General features: G+C 43.4%; 1 protein-coding gene across 1 annotated transcript in view; it reads left to right on the forward strand.

Annotated features, from left to right (window-relative positions):
* Positions 1–19,394, forward strand: part of THSD4 (thrombospondin type 1 domain containing 4) — a 686,742-nt gene that overhangs the window by 111,332 nt on the left and 556,016 nt on the right. The window contains exon 5 of the mRNA XM_050796270.1: positions 10,244–10,691. Coding sequence (XP_050652227.1) covers positions 10,244–10,691 — 448 coding nt within the window. The remainder of the gene's footprint in view (positions 1–10,243; positions 10,692–19,394) is intronic.

The raw sequence follows: 19,394 nt of genomic DNA on the forward strand, positions 1-19,394 counted from the left end.
GGTGTCTGTCATCACTGAAAAGATTGGACTAGCTATCATAGAGTCATTGTTGTTCTTCCCACAGGCTATGAGATTCAAGCATATTCAGACTCTAAGAAGCTTCTGCCTTGGCATGAGCTTGATGCTGGTCTGTGCTGATCTAAAATCTTTCTGGGAGTATGTGACTTTTCTGTTCTTGATGGAGACAGTTCAGAGGAATATTTTGTCCCTGAGCTATTTCTGTCCCTCTGGTCTTTGGGGCTTACAGTGTATTTATAAGTGGGCATTTTATGTCCAAATTGAAATGTCTGCATGTTTAGGCATTAAGATTACTGATTTGGGGCCGGGCGCGGTGGCTCAAGCCTGTAATCCCAGCACTTTGGGAGGCCGAGACGGGCGGATCACGAGGTCAGGAGATCGAGACCATCCTGGCTGACACAGTGAAACCCCGTCTCTACTAAAAAATACAAAAAAACTAGCCGGGCGAGGTGGCGGGCGCCTGTAGTCCCAGCTACTCGGGAGGCTGAGGCAGGAGAATGGCGTGAACCCGGGAGGCGGAGCTTGCAGTGAGCCAAGATCACGCCACTGCACTCCAGCCTGGGCGGCAGAGCAAGACTCTGTCTCAAAAAAAAAAAAAAAAAAGATTACTGATTTGGTTTCTCTTTTTGACACTGCTTACACAGCAGCATGAAAGGGTAAGAAATGACAAATGAGTCTGCTTCAACTCCACCTCACTGGGTCTGCTGCCCAGGGGAAATCATTGCCCAGAGTTTCCTTTTGATCAATTCAGAAATATATTCTGTATATATTTTGTACATTTTTAATATACTGTGTACATTTTTTCTTTAAAAAAAAACCACATGCAAATGAAAGCATGTTTAGTGTCCTCAGCTTAGTATATTTACTGTCTTATTCTTTTTCACTTAACTATGTTTTTGAGATCTTTCTATATCAGTATATACACAGCTGCCTCATTCTTTTAAACAGCTTCATGGTACTCCAGTATCTGAATGCGCCATAATTGAACTAGCTCCTTATTTTCCTGTTTAAGGATACTTAGATTGTCTTTCAGATTTACAATTTACAACCAACACTCAGGTATGCAGAGCACAATTTATTTTTCTATAACTAAATGTGGTTCATGAGCCTCTGCTTCTATTGCTGAAGGAAAACTTTGCCAATTCCAGGAGACTCAGATGCTCAGACACTCCGTGTTAAGCATGATCAATTCAGGGTTTATGTTCAACTCAGTTAGGACTCTCTCCTCTCCTCTTCCCAGGAGGTGTGACCTGGATCCCCAGGTGAGGGGCTCCTGTGCAGGCTTGGCAAAGGAAGCAAGCTGTCGGGCATGCTTCAAGCTTCACCTTCCACCCTTGCTGTGGCTGCTGCTGAAATATCTGCATATACCCTCCTTGCCTTTTGTCACCAAGGGCCACATACTCTGTGGAACCACAAAGGGGTGGCCCACCCACTCTCAGGTGGGCCCCTCCACCTTGACGCCTCCCTCCCACATCCTAGTCAGGTGCCATGTTGGACACTGGCTTCCTCATAAAGCATGCAAGTCCCTTCTGTTCTCAGGCCCCTAAACACATCTGGGATTTCTATTGCTCCCCAGCCCAGGCCACTGCATTCTGTCCTAATCTCTGAATACTGCTTTTTGGTTCCTCCCTCATCTGCCTGCTAGTCAAACTCTCCACTCGCCCAGGCTGGAGTGCAGTGGTGTGATCTTGGCTCACTGCAACCTCCACTTCCCTATTCAAGCAATTCTTGTGCCTCAGCCACAGGCATATACCCACCACGCCCAGCTAGTTTTTGTATTTTTAGTAGAGATGGGGTTTCACCATGTTGGCCAGGCTGGTCTTGAACTCCTGACCTCAGGAGTTGAACATTTGCCCTCCCAAAGTCCTGGTATTACAGGTATGAGCCACCACACCCAGCCTGCTAGTCAAACTCTTAATTTCCTTGGGTTCAGAAAGGTCATTCCAAGGTGATAACACTTCTTCATAATCTGTAGTATAAGCTCTACATCTACCTGCTGTGCTCCAGACTTTGGCTCTTGACGGATAAAGCTCAGTTTTTCCGATTTAAATAAACCTTTTCGCTGGGCATGGTGGCTCACACCTGTAATCCTAGCACTTTGGGAGGCTGAGGCAGGCGGATCACGAGGTCAGGAGTTCGAGACCAGCCTGGACAACATGGTGGAACCCCATCTCTACTAAAAATACAAAAATTAGCTGTGTGTGGTGGCACGTGCCTGTAATCCCAGCTAATCAAGAGGCTGGGCAGGAGAACTGCATGTCCAGGGACCCGGGAGGTGGAGGTTGCGGTGAGCCGAGATCACACCATTGCACTGCAGCCTGGGCAACATGAGTGAAACTGTCTCAAAAAAAAAAAAAAAAAAGAAACCTTTTCTCTCTTCATTCTGATCTTTGACTCTTCCCTTCTCTGGAGCTATAATCTTCAGTCTCATTCTAGAAGAACTGTGTGGAAAGAAGGAACGACTGAAATGCACTGGCCAGTTCCTCAGATCACTGTCCTGCTGTGGTTTCAGGTGTCCTGCCAGCTCCCCAGGGCTGCAGTGAGGATCCCCACACTCACGTCTCTGTGTGCTCTTACAAGCACTTGAGAAGGATAATTCCTAGGTATAATTTCTACCACCTAGTATTGTTTTAATGTCTATAAAAATATTTTTAAAAGATACATGTGGTCATACTAAAGTATTTTGGCAAAAAGCATTTCACTTGATAGTCATTGTGAATTACGTCTCCCTCCTCCTCCTCCTAGCTTAAAGTGCCAATGCTTTGTCTCAATGCCAGGAGAAATAGAGGAGTGTCTGTCCACATTTCGGAGGCTGGCACTGAGGCAGCCCTCAGATGCAGGACCTCCACATTTGTAACCAGGACCCTGTGATACTTAGTCTCCAGGAAATTTGCCTCAAAACTTTGCCTTGGGAGTTTAGCCTTGCTATATAGTAACAGTTCAAATGCAAATGTGGCATAAAGGCTCTCTTTAAGCCACATGGACATTATTCATTAGACATAGTAAAATCCAGTAGTATCTTAGATTTTCTCCGCAGAATCTAGTACGGGGACTTAGATTCCCCGCTAACTTAACAGCCTTCTCCAACAATAAATAGTCTTTCATCTCATGAGCTTCCTTCCCATCTTCCCTATGGAAGAATTTATTTCTGTTTATGTAGCAGCTCAGCTTAGGTACCAAGATGCAAGTAATGCCACCTTGCGCTCTCTTTTTTTTTTTTTTTTTTTGAGACTGGGTCTTGCTCTGTTTCCCAGGCTGGCGTGCAGTGGCATGATCTCAGCTCACTGCCACCTCCGCCTCTCAGTTCAAGCAAATCTTGTGCCTCAGCCTCCCGAGTAGCTGGGACCACAGGTGTGCACCCATCATGCCTGGCTAATTTTTTGTATTTTTAGTAGAGATGGGGTTTTGCTGTGTTGGCCAGGCTGGTCTGGAACTCTGGAACTCCTGGCCTTAAGTGATCCTCCCGCCTCAGCCTCCGAAAGTGCTGGGATTACAGGTGTGAGCCACCATGCTGGCTGAAATGCCACTGCTCTTAATGCTATACAACTCAGGACCTCCAAGGTTAAGCAGCTCAAGGAGACTTTCCACGTGAGCAGGGGTGGCCAGCCTCATTTCCCATTTTTCGTGGAGTTCCGCTTTCCCGTGAGGTTCTCGGGCTCCACTCCTCTGGTTCCTTGAGGGCAGTCCCTGGGGCTGCTGCTCTGTAGGGTGCTGTGGTCCATGTGGGGTTCATGTTAGCACAGCTGAGAGAGGCGGGGCTCCTCAAAGGAACTTGACTGGGCTCTAAGGGAAAACAAGATGGAAATAAACATGGAGAGCCTAAGAAACACAAACAGCCTGGCTGTGGAGGGCAGGGCTGTCACTCTGCCCACTCCCCTCCGTCCTGGAAACTGAGAGGTAGGAAGCCCCGCTCTAGCTGCAGGCTGCTGACAGCTTTGCCTGGGTGGCTTTCCAGCTCTGACAGCTCTTGAGCTCTTAATTCTTCTCTCCTTTTGAAAATGAAGGCTGAGTCTCAGCCCCTGCTGGGTCCCCCTCCATTCTAAGGACCTGTCTCTTCTCTAGGTGTTTGATACCAGAAATGCTCTCACACAATAGATGAGACTTTTATTCCTATGTAGAAGGAGGTGGCTTTGTCCTCAGGGCTGTAATAATTTAACAGTCTTTTAATAAGATGTAATATTTCATATAACAGAAATTAAACAGGCACAATAATGCTGAGGGGAGATTTTTCTCGCTTTGGCAATAGTGGTTTGAGCCATTCGTTTGTTATTTCAGCTTTTCTAGGGTCAATTAACTGAGCACCTATTATGTGCTAGTTATTGTAGTAGGCTATAGGGATATGAGAAATAGGACATAGTCCCTGCCCTGAAGGAGCCTGCAGTCTGGTAAACTGAGGCAGATATGCAAACAATAAGCATAATAAAAGATTGTGCCGTGACAGTTACATGAAGCCCAGTGGAAGGACAAAAGAGAAGGGCATCGATTCTTTGAAGGAGAGGGTTGGAGGGCAGTTTGGACCAGGAAAAACTTCATTGACACCAAAATGCTTCAGCTGAGTCCTGAAGGGTGACTAGGTCATTATTTTGGGAAACAGTGCTGGAGAAAGCAGTTGAGGAGGAGGAAACAGCATAGGTCAAAGCATGGAGAATAAAGTCCCTTGGCCTATTGAGGAGATGCAAGGAGTGTGGTGTAGGTGGTCCATGCAGGGCCAGGGCTGACGAGATACCACAGGAGCCAGGCTGTATAGGTTGAGTGGATACGCCAAGGAGTTTGGATGGAATGCAGAGGTAAGGGGTGAGTGGAAGAGCCAGCCGTCTTCAGGGGATGGTGGTACTTGGGAGTAAGACAGAGCAGTGGTTCTTGCTGTGGCCCACAGACCAAGAGCATCGGCATCACCTGAGAACTTGTTCAAAATGCAGATTCTCAGGCCCTGCCCTAGACCTCTTGAATCGGAGTTTTTGCAGGTGGGACTTAACAGTCTGTTGTAACAAGTCTTCTAACTGAGTCTGATGCTTGTTCAAGTTTAAGGACTACTGAGACAGAGAATATGGGAGGAGCTGGAGGGCATCAGTTTTGTGGAGGAAAGATGGTCAATTCAGACTTGAGTGTGTTGACTTTGAAGTGACACGTGAAGGTAGCAAAGTGGAGTCCCAGGACCCACTGCTTCGGCTTCACCTGGGAGCTTGTTACAAATGAACCAGAGGCCTACCCCAGACCCACTGAAGCAGAAGCTGGATTTTAATGAGACCCCCGGGTGACTTATGTGCACTTTTCAGGCTCTAGTCTGGAGGTTAGCTAGGCACATGGGGTTGATGCTCAGGAGAGGGATCTCAGCAGGAAACAGAAAGGTAGGAGTTGTCAGTTCTAGGTGATGATTGCAGATAACACATCTCCAGGGTGAGTATGTAGGAAGGGAGACTGGATGGAGTGACTTTGTTTGAGTCATCACACTGACTGCTTAGCATTAACTTTGTGGAGCTATGGAAGATCATGCATGAGCCCTGGATGGCAGCCAGCCTGTTGTAAGGAAAGAATGCTGTTTGCAGCCATTATCTCAACAACTATTAAAGCAACAGCAATTTTCCCAGACACCCATTGGATGAACTGGGCCTGGAACCTGGTCTTAGAACCCTTACTGTGCACTGTCATGTTCTTCTCATAGAACCCTACTTCATGGTGGGGTGGGGGCAGGGGGTGAGTTCCATTTACTTATGTTGTCAGGGCTGGAAATGTGAACAAGTAGAAAAAAAATATCACACATGATGCTCAATAGGCGCTCATAGAAGTTGCTCAATAAAGGTTTGTTAAATATTGTTGAAACAAATGATTAAAAATTGCTTTCAGATTAAAAAAATACATTTCTATCAGTAACTTCAATTTGACTTTACAACATCCTTGTAAGTAAACATGCTTTCATTAAAAAAGCTTTATGGAGATATAACTTACATACCATAAAATTCATCATTTAAAAATACTATATAACTCAATAGTTTTGGTATATTTACAAGGTTGCGTGACTATCGTGACTATCTAATTGCAGAACGGTTCCATCATCCTAAAAAGACACTCCATCCCTTTGGCAGTCGCTCTCTTTTCCCCTCTCTCCCCAACCCCTGGAAACCACTCTCTGTCTCTATGGATTTGCCTATTCTGGACATTCTATAGAAATGGAATCATGTGTGTCCGGCTTCTTTCACTTAGAATGTTTTGCAGGTTTATCTATGTTACAGTATATATCAGCACTTCACCTCTCCTATGGCTGAATAATAATCCACTCTCTAGATATACCAATGTTTTATTTATCTGTACATCAGTTGATAGGCATTTGGGTTGTTTCTGCAGTTTGGCTATTATGAATGAGGTAACTATGAACATTCATGTATAAGTTTATATATAAATGTATGTTTTCATTTCTCTTGGGCATAGAACTGGAATTGCTAGGTCCTGTGGTAGCACTACATGTAGTATTTTGAGGAGCTTTCAGGTAGTTTTCCAAAGTGACTACGCCATTTTACCTTCCCACTAGGAATATATGAGGTTGCCAATTTATCTTTCCCAACACACTATTATCTGTCTTTTTTGAGTATAGCTATCCTAGTGAATGTGAAATGGTCATACTTTCATTTTACAGGTAAGAAAACTAAAGGTGCTTTATTTGCCAAAGTTGGTAGAGCTATTAAATAGCCAAACTAGAGGTTTTCTTACGTAAAGGCAAATACTTGTATGATGCATACTCTGTGTGAAGCATTAGGTATTTTGCTCTAAAGTCATTTAATCTTTGCAACTATCTGTAACAAAGGTACTATTATTGTGTTTATTTGTAAATGAACACAAGGCCAGAACTGGGCTTGGAGTGCAGCTAGAGAGGTTCTTAGGGTGCAACATTTAAGAAGACATTACTCTCAGGTTCCTACCAGCACTTCCACGACCCTGACTGTTATCTCTTTAAATATTGCGTCCTAGGTGCTTCACTGGCCTCATCATAATCCTGGTCCTGTTTGAAAAAAATGAGGCATACAAAGATTGAGTAACTTACCTGAAGTTTCCAAACTAGCAAGTAGCAGAGCTGGGATTCAAACCCCAGAAAGCTGGCCTCAGGGTCCATGTGGTGAACCACTAGCCTACACTGACTCCCACGTCTCTGGTCTGCAAACTGTGCCTTTTCCATTTCTTTCTCAAGACATAACTTTCAGAAATTAGCCAGTGCTTTGACAAGTGGAGCACCCAAAGTAAAATCCCAGAGATGGGTGCTGGGGAGACCAAGCAGAACTACTCAGCAGCTCCCCCAGGCACCTACCACATGATTCTCCTGGAGGAGTTTACTGGCCACACAGATCCCATCGCCACATCTGTACTTATTATCACAACTCTGCATAAATCTGCCCAGTTCTGTGGAGGCCCCCCTGCAAGCGGCCAGATGGACTCTGTCCTGTTGGAGAAGAGGCCATTCAGACCCATCAGGATTATTAGCTCTAACCAGCTGTAAGGAAAACAAACGTTCTCCTGGCCAAGCCAGAATGAATCCGCCACTTGTCCAAATGTTCTGAGTCAAATACTCAGAAATCAGATCTCTCATAAACACACCCGATTTGGTTGCTCATTCTCTTTGGTCTTTTAGAATTAACTGGTCATTTGCATTCGTTTCATCACCTTTCCAATGATGTTGCTGTGTCAGTGGGTTTTGAATGGTTCTCCAATTTAGGCAGAGCTTCCCACAAGGCAATATTAATACAAAAATATACATTGGTGCTTGTATATGTTACTCCCCTCAGGGGTGATGGCAGCCTTTGGGAAGATGCTTACACAAGTCATCAGCCAACAGCAGGTTCTTCTTCTGCTCCTCAAGAGGAAGCTCGAGTCAGTTTTGGTTCATCAGTGCTCACTGAGTGAGTTCCAGCAGGGCAGCCTGTCCCGGGCCAGCAGATCTTTTGTATCTGCCTCCAACTCAGAGGTTTTTGGTTTGAATTTCATTGCCATTTTTCCTTCATTAAAAACAATAATTTGCAGTGTTGAATTTTCACCCTTTTGTTTGGAATTTCTATTTTATTCTGTCACTGATTATCAAAGCTGTGGGTCTGTGGACCAGCAGCATTGGCATCTCCCGGGAGCTTGTTGGAAATGCAGACTCTCAGGCCGCACCCTAGATGTCCTAGATCCAGAATTTGCGGCTTAACAAGATCCCAGGTGATGCCTGTGAACACTCAAGTTTGAGAAGTGCTATTCCACATGCCCATTTCTCTGTTACCTTCAGCTAGGGTCTCCATCCAGTACTTACTTTGAAGCTAGAATTTTTTGGTAGGCTTTCAGATCTTAAAAAAACACACACATATGCAGAAATTCTTTCCTTTGCCTTTGCATGATGTAATTCATTTTACCTGGCCTGCCACAAGAAAGAAAAAGGCAAATTACATCCAAGTTTTATATATATGTGTGTGTGTGTGTGTGTGTGTGGATATATATATATATATGACTAACTTAATTGCATCTCTTAAAGCCCCCATCATTAACAGAGTCCCAAGTGTTGCCAAGATTAATTGAGAAAGACCTAAATGCAAAATAAACACTGTGGCATGGTTTAATTCCGTATCAGCTAAGAATGAAGTTGCAATTAGTAATAAAGATGTTAATAATTAGTTGTGGTCTATTAAATTTTATGTTCAGTGATTATGTGGAGAGTGAAGAAAGAATTTTCTCATGAGGGCAGAAATCAATGTTTCACCTTGATTGCTATTTTAATGTGCTTATTTTAATGGGGCCATCCTGTAGAAACCCTTGGGCACATTTCCAATTTTATGTAAATGTAGAATTAATTATTATGGAAGCGTATAATTTTAGAGTTGGAGCGACCTTGGCGGTCATTTAATCCAGCTCAGTCATCTTAAAAGTAAGTAAGAGTTAGTTGACTTACTTAAGTCCTTCCACAGAGATTTGGAACCTGCGCTCCTCAACTCTAATGCCAGTGAAGGTGAAATCTTTTCTGATCCCTCCAGACAGAAGTGCTTTTTCTTACCCCAGAATTTCCCAAAGCAACATTTATTGCATGGCCTCTAAGGCGCTTACCCCACCCTGCATTGTGATCTAGTTGCTTTCAGTTGTAAGGTTGGGGTCTTGAAAACTATGGATGATTAATTTTTGAATAGTTGCACAATAAGTATACATGCAGTGGTGTTCTGGAGCTGGTTTTTACCTGCTCACCAGAGCTCAATGTGTCTTCACATTGGTAGCTTGATGTCAGCCATGTTGGAAGTATTTACACCATAGGAGTGGGCAAATGCTACAAATCAGGGCTTCTACCCTGTCCTGCCCCTTCCCCCCACCCCATCCCACCACAGGGCAGTGGGTCTTTACAAAAACCTAAAGATCTAAACCAGGCTTGTCCAACCCATGGCCCATGGGCCTCATGTGGCCCAGGATGGCTTTGAATGCAGCCCGACACAAATTCATAAACTTTCTTAAAATATCATGAGATTTTTTTTGCAATGTATTTTTTAGCTCATCAGCTGTTGTTAGTGTATTTTTTTGTGTGACCCGAGACAATTCTTCTTCTAAACCGATGTGAAGATGGCCATTTACCCATTGCTTAGCATGGGCTGCTTCAAGAGTGATGGAAGAGCCAAGTGTTTAATGCCCTTGAGTATTTTCAGGATTAAAATCAGTGCAAGTGAGGCCTTAGGACTGCACTAGACTTTGGTTGCTTATCTAAGTTCCATTACCTAGAAGAGCTCTTTGAGTATGAATGGTGAAGGAAACAGGGTCTGAAATACTACAGTTAGTTGAATGAGCAAAAAGTACATTATTAGAAAAAAAAAAAAAAAAGGTGAACAGGAAAGTTACTGTAACTGAAATTGCAATCATATGTTTATACTTCTCCAAAAACCTTCAGTGGCTCCAGGTGACCTACAAAAATGCCCAGACTCTTTACATAAAAATTACACGCTGACCACAGTTTATTGTTCTAATCTCATTTCCAACCACTTGCATCATCCACTGTTCGTCCTCTGTTGATTCCCTCTTTCATTCTATTTTCCAGCCTTTATGGAGACTCTGTTCCAGCTTCCACGATGGTCCCTTCTAAAATGTGCTCCCCCTACTTCCCAGGTCTACCATAGACCCTTTCCCAAGCTTCCGTTCCTACCTGGTCATCTCTGCCATGGACCAGAGCTTCTGAGTTAACACGAAATTCATCCGACTCTGATCATCTCCTCTCTTGTCTATCTCTCTTTAGGAGCAGGACCCGCGGTCCCATCGGCCCTGGCAAGTACGGCTATGGTAAGGCCCCATATATCTTACCACTGCAGACAGACACTGCACACACGCCACAGAGGCTCCGGAGACAGAAGCCCTCATCCCGGCATTCCAGGTCCCAGGGGGCATCTTCTGCTAGGCCTGGCTACAGCTCACCAGCCCACCAGGTCCCCCAACATGGGCCTTTGTACCAAAGTGACAGTGGCCCTCGCTCTGGACTGCAGGCTGCAGAGGCCTCCATCTACCAGCTGCCTTTGACTCACGATCAAGGCTTCCCTGCAGCTTCAAGTCTCTTTCACAGCCCGGAAACAAGCAACAACCACGGTGTGGGGACTCATGGGGCGACGCAGAGCTTCTCCCAGCCTGCCCGATCTACAGCAATCTCATGCATCGGGGCCTATCGGCAATACAAGCTGTGCAACACCAACGTGAGTACACACAACCCATACTGGGCCTGGAAACAGCTGCACCTTGTTTTTCTATCATTTGGCACTAAGCATGGTGAAGACAGCAAACATATAGTGTCTGGGCCATGTTACCACACCTTTTAATCTTCCTCCTTTCTCTTTTCTTTCCATGTATTCTCCCACATAGTTTTCCTTTTTTTAAAGTTATTGCTTTAGTAACTTATACACTGCTTCTTGAATTGCTTGTTGACAATCGCTTAATGGTGGTGTTAATTATTAATAGCTATTGCTGCAAAACAACCCCCAAATTCTCAGTGACTCATGTTAACAATATTTATTCTTTGCTCAAGTGCAATATATAAGTTTCCCGGAGGTTCTCTGCTATTCCAGGTGTAAACTCTAGGTATTGTAGCATGAAGAAGTCTGAGAGTGAAATTGTAAAGAGTCTCCCCTTCAGGGAAGAGCTGGGACAACTGGGGTGACGGATGGTGCACAGAGGCCTCTGGGCAGCAGTAAGTTCCTAACCGGTGTGAAAGTATGTTGTTATTTTAAGGACTTGTATAGCTGTACTCATGCATATATATATATATATAGGTATACCCACTTTGGATATCAGTTCAGTAAATATTTATTGATTTTATCTTCATGCATTTAAATAATATCTACCATTATAAAAAACTCATAAGCCAGGCCTTGTGCTCAGCACTTTTTTTGTTTTTGTTTTTTTTTTTGAGATGGAGTCTTGCTCTATCACCCAGGCTGGAGTGTAGTGGCGCAATCTCGTCTCATTGCAACCTCCGCCTCCTGGGTTCAAGTGATTTTCCTGCCTCAGCCTCCCGAATAGCTGGGACTACAGGTGTGTACCACCACACCCAGCTAATTTTTCTATTTTTTCAGTAGAGATGGGGTTTCACTATGTTGGCCAAGATGGTCTTGATCTCTTTACTTTGTGATCTGCCCACCTCTGCCTCCCAAAGTGCTGGGATTACAGGTGTGAGCCACTGCACCTGGCCTGTGCTCAGCACTTTTTCTACTTACTCCACTTAATCTCCTTCACCATGAGTTTGCTCTTCTCTTCATTTTATAGTTGCAAAGAGAGGTCAAATAACTTGCTGAAGATGCCACAACTAGTGAGTAGTAGAACAAACTATCAATGTTAACTGTATTTGATGACCAAAGGAATTTTTAAAAATATCAGTTTAAAGACTGTGTATTAAAGAGAAATGAACGAGAGGATGTTAAGAGGTTAAATTTCTGAGTCGCGATATTTTTCATTAATATTTTAATCTGCCTTAATACTCTGTTGCTGGGTAACAGGACAGCTGTTCTATATTAGCTTCGATTTCCTCATTAAAAATATGTTTCCTGCTATAGAGTCCATAGAAATGACTTAATTTGTGATCTTAATAATTTCATTGAATGCCTGGGTTGCTTTTTAGCTTATTCTTCCACTGTCGGACTTCAGGAATCATTAATTTTAAAAAGCAGTAATTTTTCTAAGGCCATTGCTGATCAGTCAACCAGTAAGTCTTCACTGAGCATCATTGCTTGTCTTGTAACAGGGTAGGTGTCATGGAGAATAACAGAGAAAAGTTGTGGTATCTACCTCCTAGCATTGCTTTGAGGATCAAATGAGGTGATGGTAGGAAAGTACTTTGTAAATCAAAAAGTAAAAAATTGCTTGGTTTCGTGGTCAGACATGCCCTTGTTCCTGAATATCTATTGCTGTTCTTTTAAAACAAAATGAACTCATTTGTAATACAGAACACTTTCTCCCATTGACTAATATATCTCTTAGTTTTGAAGACCAAGCAAACCATGGGGAGAAAGTAAAAGAGGGGGCATTTGGCATCCATGTGGAGCTGATGCCCGCCTAGCATTCCTTGCATTTAACTTACTTTTGTAAAGCATGCCCCTTTTGCCAGATCTGTGCTGCCAACAGCAGGGTTGTTCTCCCCATGTAGAAGCTGTGCTTCCCTGGGTGCTGGGGTAATGGCACCACTGAGGAGACTGAATGGCGAGGAATCCTAGAAACTTCTTGTGAGGTCATGGTGTCTTCTGGCATTGTGGAAGAAGGTAAAATAAAGCCCCCAACCCAGGCCAAAGAAGTACATGTTGACATGGGATTGTATAGGTGTAGTTCCCTTCTCTTCCCTGTGACATGTGCATAGTGTCCTCCCCAGTGCACCCCACTGTCCCAAGTCCACATCCTGCTTACCCTTATTGAGAGATGTTATTCCTTAGAGGTTCCATTATTGCGTATATTTTTTTCATAAGCCCATGGCTTCTTGTGACTTGGGCCACACCCCCATGATCTCTTTAAAATTTTCCCCGTCAGAGGTCCCCAAGACCATTCCTGGGTTTGATGATTTCCTAGGAGGACTCATAAGACTCAGCGTATAGTCACACTCACAGTTACGACTTATTACAGCCAAAGGATTGAATAAACAAAGCAAAATCACTAAAGGAAAGGCACATAGGCCGAAGAGCATAGGAAACTAGGCATAAGCTTTCCAGAATCACAATGGAACCACACAGGACTTGCTTAATTCCTCTGCAATGACTTGTTACAACATGTAAAAGTTGTCTACCAGAGAAGCCCCCACTGTGCCCAGGGTTTTTACTGAGGGCTGGTCACATAGGCACCCTTTGCCTGCCACATATCAAAATTCCAGACTCCCAAAAAGAAATCAGGTATTTAGCATAAGCTATATTTAGGCACCGTGAGCCACTCCTATCATTTAGGGAGTGCTGAGAACTGCCCTGAGATTCAAGTTCCCAGATGCCAGCCATGGACCAGCCTTGCAAACAGGCCTTTCTAAGGGGAGTAGTCTCAGTTCAGCTATATTGCTTTTTTTATATACTCCCCAGATGGACCCATATGCCCCAGCATCTCAGCATCAATGACCTCATGTAGACATTTCTTTGTCCTCCCTGATGTCCAGCATCAAGAGAGGACATGAATGCCCCAATTATGTAAGTATTCCTACTCAAAGAGGAAAAGATATACAGATGCCAAGCTTTGACACAGAGGAGCTGAGTTTCCTTGGGCAAGTCACTTAACACCCTGAGGACCATCTGTAAAGTGGGCTAATAATCCTTACCCTGTAGGGTTGATGTCAGGTTCAGACAAGATGGCATATCGAAGAGCTGGCATGGCAGCCACACATGGAAGGCATGGTGCTGACACATTGTTAGGAAATAAACGTGACTGGCATACCCCCCTTTAGATAGGAATGAAGTAAGGTCTCCCCATATCTGAACATCTTCCAGGTTCTCAGTGGTAACTGAAGAAATGCGTGGATGAAATGATCAGACTTGCTCAGAGTTGTCCTCAGTCCCGTGTTAGCTGCGATTGAGGCTCCTTTACCTTTACACAGTGACAGAGATTGCCAAGAGACCCAACAATTCAGCTGTGATTTAGTTTCAGTGTTATCAGCCTTGGGTCATGGTGACTTTAAAGTGATAAGAGTGAAATTGTAGATAACCAACTTCATGATAGTGAATTATTTACATCTTCCGATGTGCACGTTTAATATTAAGACCTATCTTATGGTGTGATCTAGGAATTTTAAGCATTCCAGCATGTCTCTGAGATTGTTCAATTCATACAAGATTTCTGAATGTAGACTTTAAAGATAAGGAAATATTATTATTATTATTATTTTTGCCTACAATGTGTATGAGGAAGTTCAGGTGACACATCCTAGTACAGATGGAGAATCTATGGTCTTTTCCAGCACCAATCTCAAACATCAGCTAGTGCAACACTCCTTCAGCAGACTGTATGTGGTGGACTGTGGTGGACGCAAGACTCAATCTGGTCCAAAGTCTTTTTTTTTTTTTTTTTTTGAGATAGAGTCTCACTCTGTCGCCCAGGCTGGAGTGCAGTGGTGCAGTCTCAGCTCACTACAACCTCTGCTTCCTGGGTTCAAGCCATTCTTCCACCTCACCCTCCCAAGTAGCTGGAATTACAGGCGCATGCCGCCATACCCAGCTAATTTTTGTATTTTTAGTAGAGACAGGGTTTCACCATCTTGGCCAGGCTGGTCTCCAGCTCCTGACTTCAGGTGATCTGCCCACCTCGGCCTCCCAAAGTACTATGGTAACTATGAACCACTGCACCCGGCCTTGTTTTGTGTGTGTGTGTGTGTTTGTTTGTTTTGTTTTTTGTGTTTTGTGTTTTGAGACAGAGTCTCGCTCTGTTGCACAGGTTGGAGTGCAGTGGCGCAAAGTCTTTTAAGTACTCCCAAGAGAAGGCTTTTGCTTGGAGTCCATAAGCATAACATTGATGTTGATTGCGTGGGGTGAGGTGTTAGGCTATGGTTGGAGACACTGAGATGGGAGCAGACTCTTGCCTTATGCAGCTCGAGTCCAGTAAGAGGGATAGACTCATAAAAAGGCATTAACAGTGTAGATCATGTGCCATTGCACATGCCACATAGGTCCTTTCAAATCCCCACACAGTGGAAATTAACTTGGCTTGGGTGGAATTCGGGTGCAGATTATCCAGGCGAGGGAGGATGCTTTAGGAAGAGCAAGTGACAGGGGTCCTGGAGGCCCTTTGCAGTCCAGTAAGTGCTGAGAAGCAAGAAGGAGGCACTCAAGGACCTCTTGGTGGAATCAGATGTGTTTCTAGTGAGTGAAGACTTCACCTGCAAGTTTGTCTTCAGCAGTGAAGGGGCAACACAGGGCAGAAGCCATGATTAATCCGCAACCCTGCACTTTCTCAATGAGGGCTAAAAGTAATAGGAACTCAAGTAACAGAGTGAACAGTTAAGTTCCTTCTTCATGGAAGCTCATTGAATTCCAAGACTTGATAGCTAGAGTTTTTATAGGGATTGCAACAGAGGAAGGAGAAATCAAACCTCAATTCCTCTGGTGCCTGAGGGGATGCAGTTAAAAAAAAAACAGCCCTTTTCTGGCCAGGTTCAGTTGGGCTTAATTGGCTCATGCCTGTAATCCCAGCACTGTGAGAGGCCGTGTTGGGAGGATTGCTTGAGGCCAGAGGCCAGGAGTTCAAGATCAGCCTGGGGAACATAGTGAGACCTTATCTCTACAAAAAATTTAAAGAATAGCTGAGGTTGATGGTGTGTACCTGTGGTCCCAGTTACTCAGGAGGCTTGAGGCAGGAGGATTGTTTGAACCCAGGAGTTGGAGGATGCATTGAACTAGGATCACACCACTGTACTCCAGCCTAGGGGGCAGAGCAATACCTTGTCTCTAAAACAACAACAACAAAAATCCTTTTTGCCTTTGTCCTGGAGGCTTAGGTGTCTCTCTTCCCACTTTCTCTTAGGTACTCCGAATTCGACACTTTCTCCTAGGCACTCTGAATGCAACATTTTCTCCCTGGAGAGGAGACTGATTGATACTCTGACCTCTTCTGGAGGAGGGAGGCTGTAGTGCAAGGCAGGGACAAAATTATGAGTTTTTAAGGGGCTTTGCTGCCAAAGGAGGTGTGATCCTGAGTTTAGACAGAGTGCACTTAACATTATGAGGGAGAAACTCCTGGGGCTAAAAGCAACTTACAGCAAACGAGAGTTGTGGTATCAATGACTCTCCAGTGAATTTCCCTGGGGTAGGACTGGCTTTTGACAATGGATTTATCCATATGTAGTTGTTTCTGCCCCAAAGTAAGTGCAAATAAGGGGAAGATGTTGGCCAAATCTCAAATCTAGCTGGGTGTGCTCTGCAAGCAGATTCTAATTCTACTCCATCTCTAGTCTGATATTGAATGAAAGAGTAGCTAACAACTTTCTGACTGCAATTTTAAGCAAAAACTTAGTAAATGAGCCAAGTAAGAATCGAGTACAGTTCTGTAAGGTGTAAAGCTTGCCAGGAACCATGAGGCCAGTTACTGGATGGACAGACTGGGGGTTTCAACGCTAGTTTCCCTTATCATGAGCTTATCACTAGCCTCCTCATCTAGGAAATATGTGCAAGAATCAGTGCTTTTTGCAGCATTTTTCTTTCTGTCTTCTCAGACCATTTGGAATTTCCATAGAAAATTCTCTTAATTTTTCATATATATATATTTATACACACACACACACTCATATGAATCACACACATATGTATATTTAAACATGTATACATGTGTATACACACACCACACACACATATGTATACATAAACCTGTGTGTGTGTATATATATATACACACACACACAAATATATATACATAAGAATTGTTAACAGTTGTCATTTTTCATGATTATAAAAAGTTGTACAAACAAGAGTAAGAAATATCAGAACAGCAAAGACGTGTATATCCTAGTCTCTCTCTCAAGATGTAATCACAGCCAGTGATTTTTAACTTCTTGTTCTTATGTTCATTCTCTCTATAACTCGAAATGGCATATTAATACCCCTGCTTCTCGATATATCAACTTAAATTTTCTGCATCAACTCCTTATTCTGGAAGATGAAGAAATGACCCCCTTTCCTTCCACTCCTGCTGATCTACACTAGCCACATTTTTTATTTTAACTTATGTTTTTGGCTGTATGTAGTATATTAACAATTTTTATTTTCTTGATTTTTCAACATTAGGAAAAATCAGTTAACTCCTTCCTTTGCAAGATTAGAAATATTGTGTCCAAACAATTCACCACATTCCTTTCCATGCATTATACATTTTTGATTATACATTTTTGTTTATGCATTTTTCTCGAGTGGGCCTGTAAGTCCCTGAGGGAGGCTATTATGGCAGATTCTTCTTTGTATCCTCATTACTGTCAACACCTGACACATGGAGCGCTGCAATGAATATTTGCCTTTGAATGGAATTTTACACCCTGCCTCAGCAGATAGCAGAGGGGACGGAAGCCAGTCTTATTAGTGTGATACCGGAAATAGCCACTAGGAAATGTATGCTCCCTAGGAGAGTAAGGTGGTTTGGTTTTTGGTTTTGGTTTTGCTTGAGACAGGGTCTCACTGTGTTGTCCAGGTTGGAGTGCAGCGGCATGATCATAGCTCACTACAGCCTCAAACTCCTGGATTCAAACAATCCTTCTGCCTCAGCCTACAGGCATGCACTACTATTCTCAGCTTATTTTTATTTTGTGTAGAGATGGGGTCTTGCTATGTTGCCCATGGTGGTCTTGAACTTCTGCACTCAAGCATGCTCCCAATTTAGCCTCCAAAAGTGCTCCCAATTTAGCCTCCAAAAGATCACAGGCATGGGCCACACCGCACCAGACTAACTTTTTTAACAAGTTTACATTTTGCCATGTGCTTCCTGATTAGTTAGGGAAAACGGAATTCTTTTTTAGGTCTTCTTACAGACAGAGAGATATGTAAATAATATAAATAGGCAGTCATAAGTAAGCACTCTTGAGATAGGCCTAGATTTGAAGGGATCTCGGATATTTAAAAATCTAAGATTGGCCTGGGTGAATGGCTGGGCTTAGTGTCACATTAACATCCTTTGGGGCTTTGATGTAGGTATTGAATGAGAGGGAAACACCTCTCCCTAGGAGAACAGGAGAACATTATGAACTTCCCTTGGATGGAAAAAAAAAAAAAGCGTTTGAGAATTAAGAAAATCTCAGATTAAAGCAAAACAAAACAAACAAAAAACATCCAAAGCCTTTACCCAACTCTTGGGACAAACCAGTTAATTCCCTGACTGGAAAATGTCTGTGGTGGAAGGTGGCAAAGGTTTTTGTGAGGTTGAATTTGTCCTGTGTAATTTGAGAAAAGAGATATTAAATATATTTGAAAAATGTGCAAGATAGCCGGAGCTATTTCTCTATAGCTAGAAAACAAGCCCATTTTCCAGCTGTAGATGAGAAAGGAAGGAAGGGCATGTTTGCTCAGAACACATACCTTTCAGGCACGTACGGCTTCTGAAACTACTGGATTCTCCACAGTGGACATTTGGTGTCTCCACTTCAGCAAACATTTATTGAGCATTACAGAGAGCTGGAAACATTAATGTATTACCATTTAAAAATCCCCATAAAACCCCCTGGGGATTGGGGCCTGGAAGGTGGTACAGGGCTTGTTATTCAATTGTGGTAGTTTAGACTTTGAGAAGCTAAATGTTTTTCCCAAGGTCACACAGCCACTTTCTCATGACAGTGCAGGGACATTTTCTAGATTTATTTTTTTTTAAAGGTTTCATGACTGTGGTGACGTTAAATACATCACATGTTGCTATGGTAGCTGGTCTTTTGATTGAATTCATAGCAATGAAAAGGATAAAAAAAATTGCATATCTGACGCAGGCAGACTTCAAGGTCATGTTCCTTGGCACTGCTACATTGGAGATGATGCTGTTCATCTCCTGGGGAGATGACAGTAATTAATTACCAAAAGGTAAGTTTGTGATCACAGATGGTGGCCTCTCGAGCAGTGAAGTTGGGTACAGGCAGTTGTCATTTCAGATTAACCAGGGTCACTAGAAATGTAGCTGGAGTTTCCATAATACTATTTGTGACTCATAGCAACCCCAGGCAATTGTCTAGATGGAACTTTGGATAGGGCTCATACTGCTTTATAAGGAGTCAGCTAATCATATTAAAGTACATCTTTATTTCTCTTCCATTAAAAGTCCAGTGGAAACATCCCTCCCTCTTTTGGGTGGGAGTCATTTGAAGGGAGGTTATCTCCCAGGGGCATTACTTGGCTCTAAATAGCCAGACTTTGTTAGTCTCATCCTGAATGAGCCTGATCTCTATCTCCATGGCTTTTCCCCTGTCTCAGTTTTCTGGCCTG

Source organism: Macaca thibetana, chromosome 7 (assembly GCF_024542745.1).
Source record: "Macaca thibetana thibetana isolate TM-01 chromosome 7, ASM2454274v1, whole genome shotgun sequence".
Lineage (NCBI taxonomy): Eukaryota > Metazoa > Chordata > Mammalia > Primates > Cercopithecidae > Macaca > Macaca thibetana.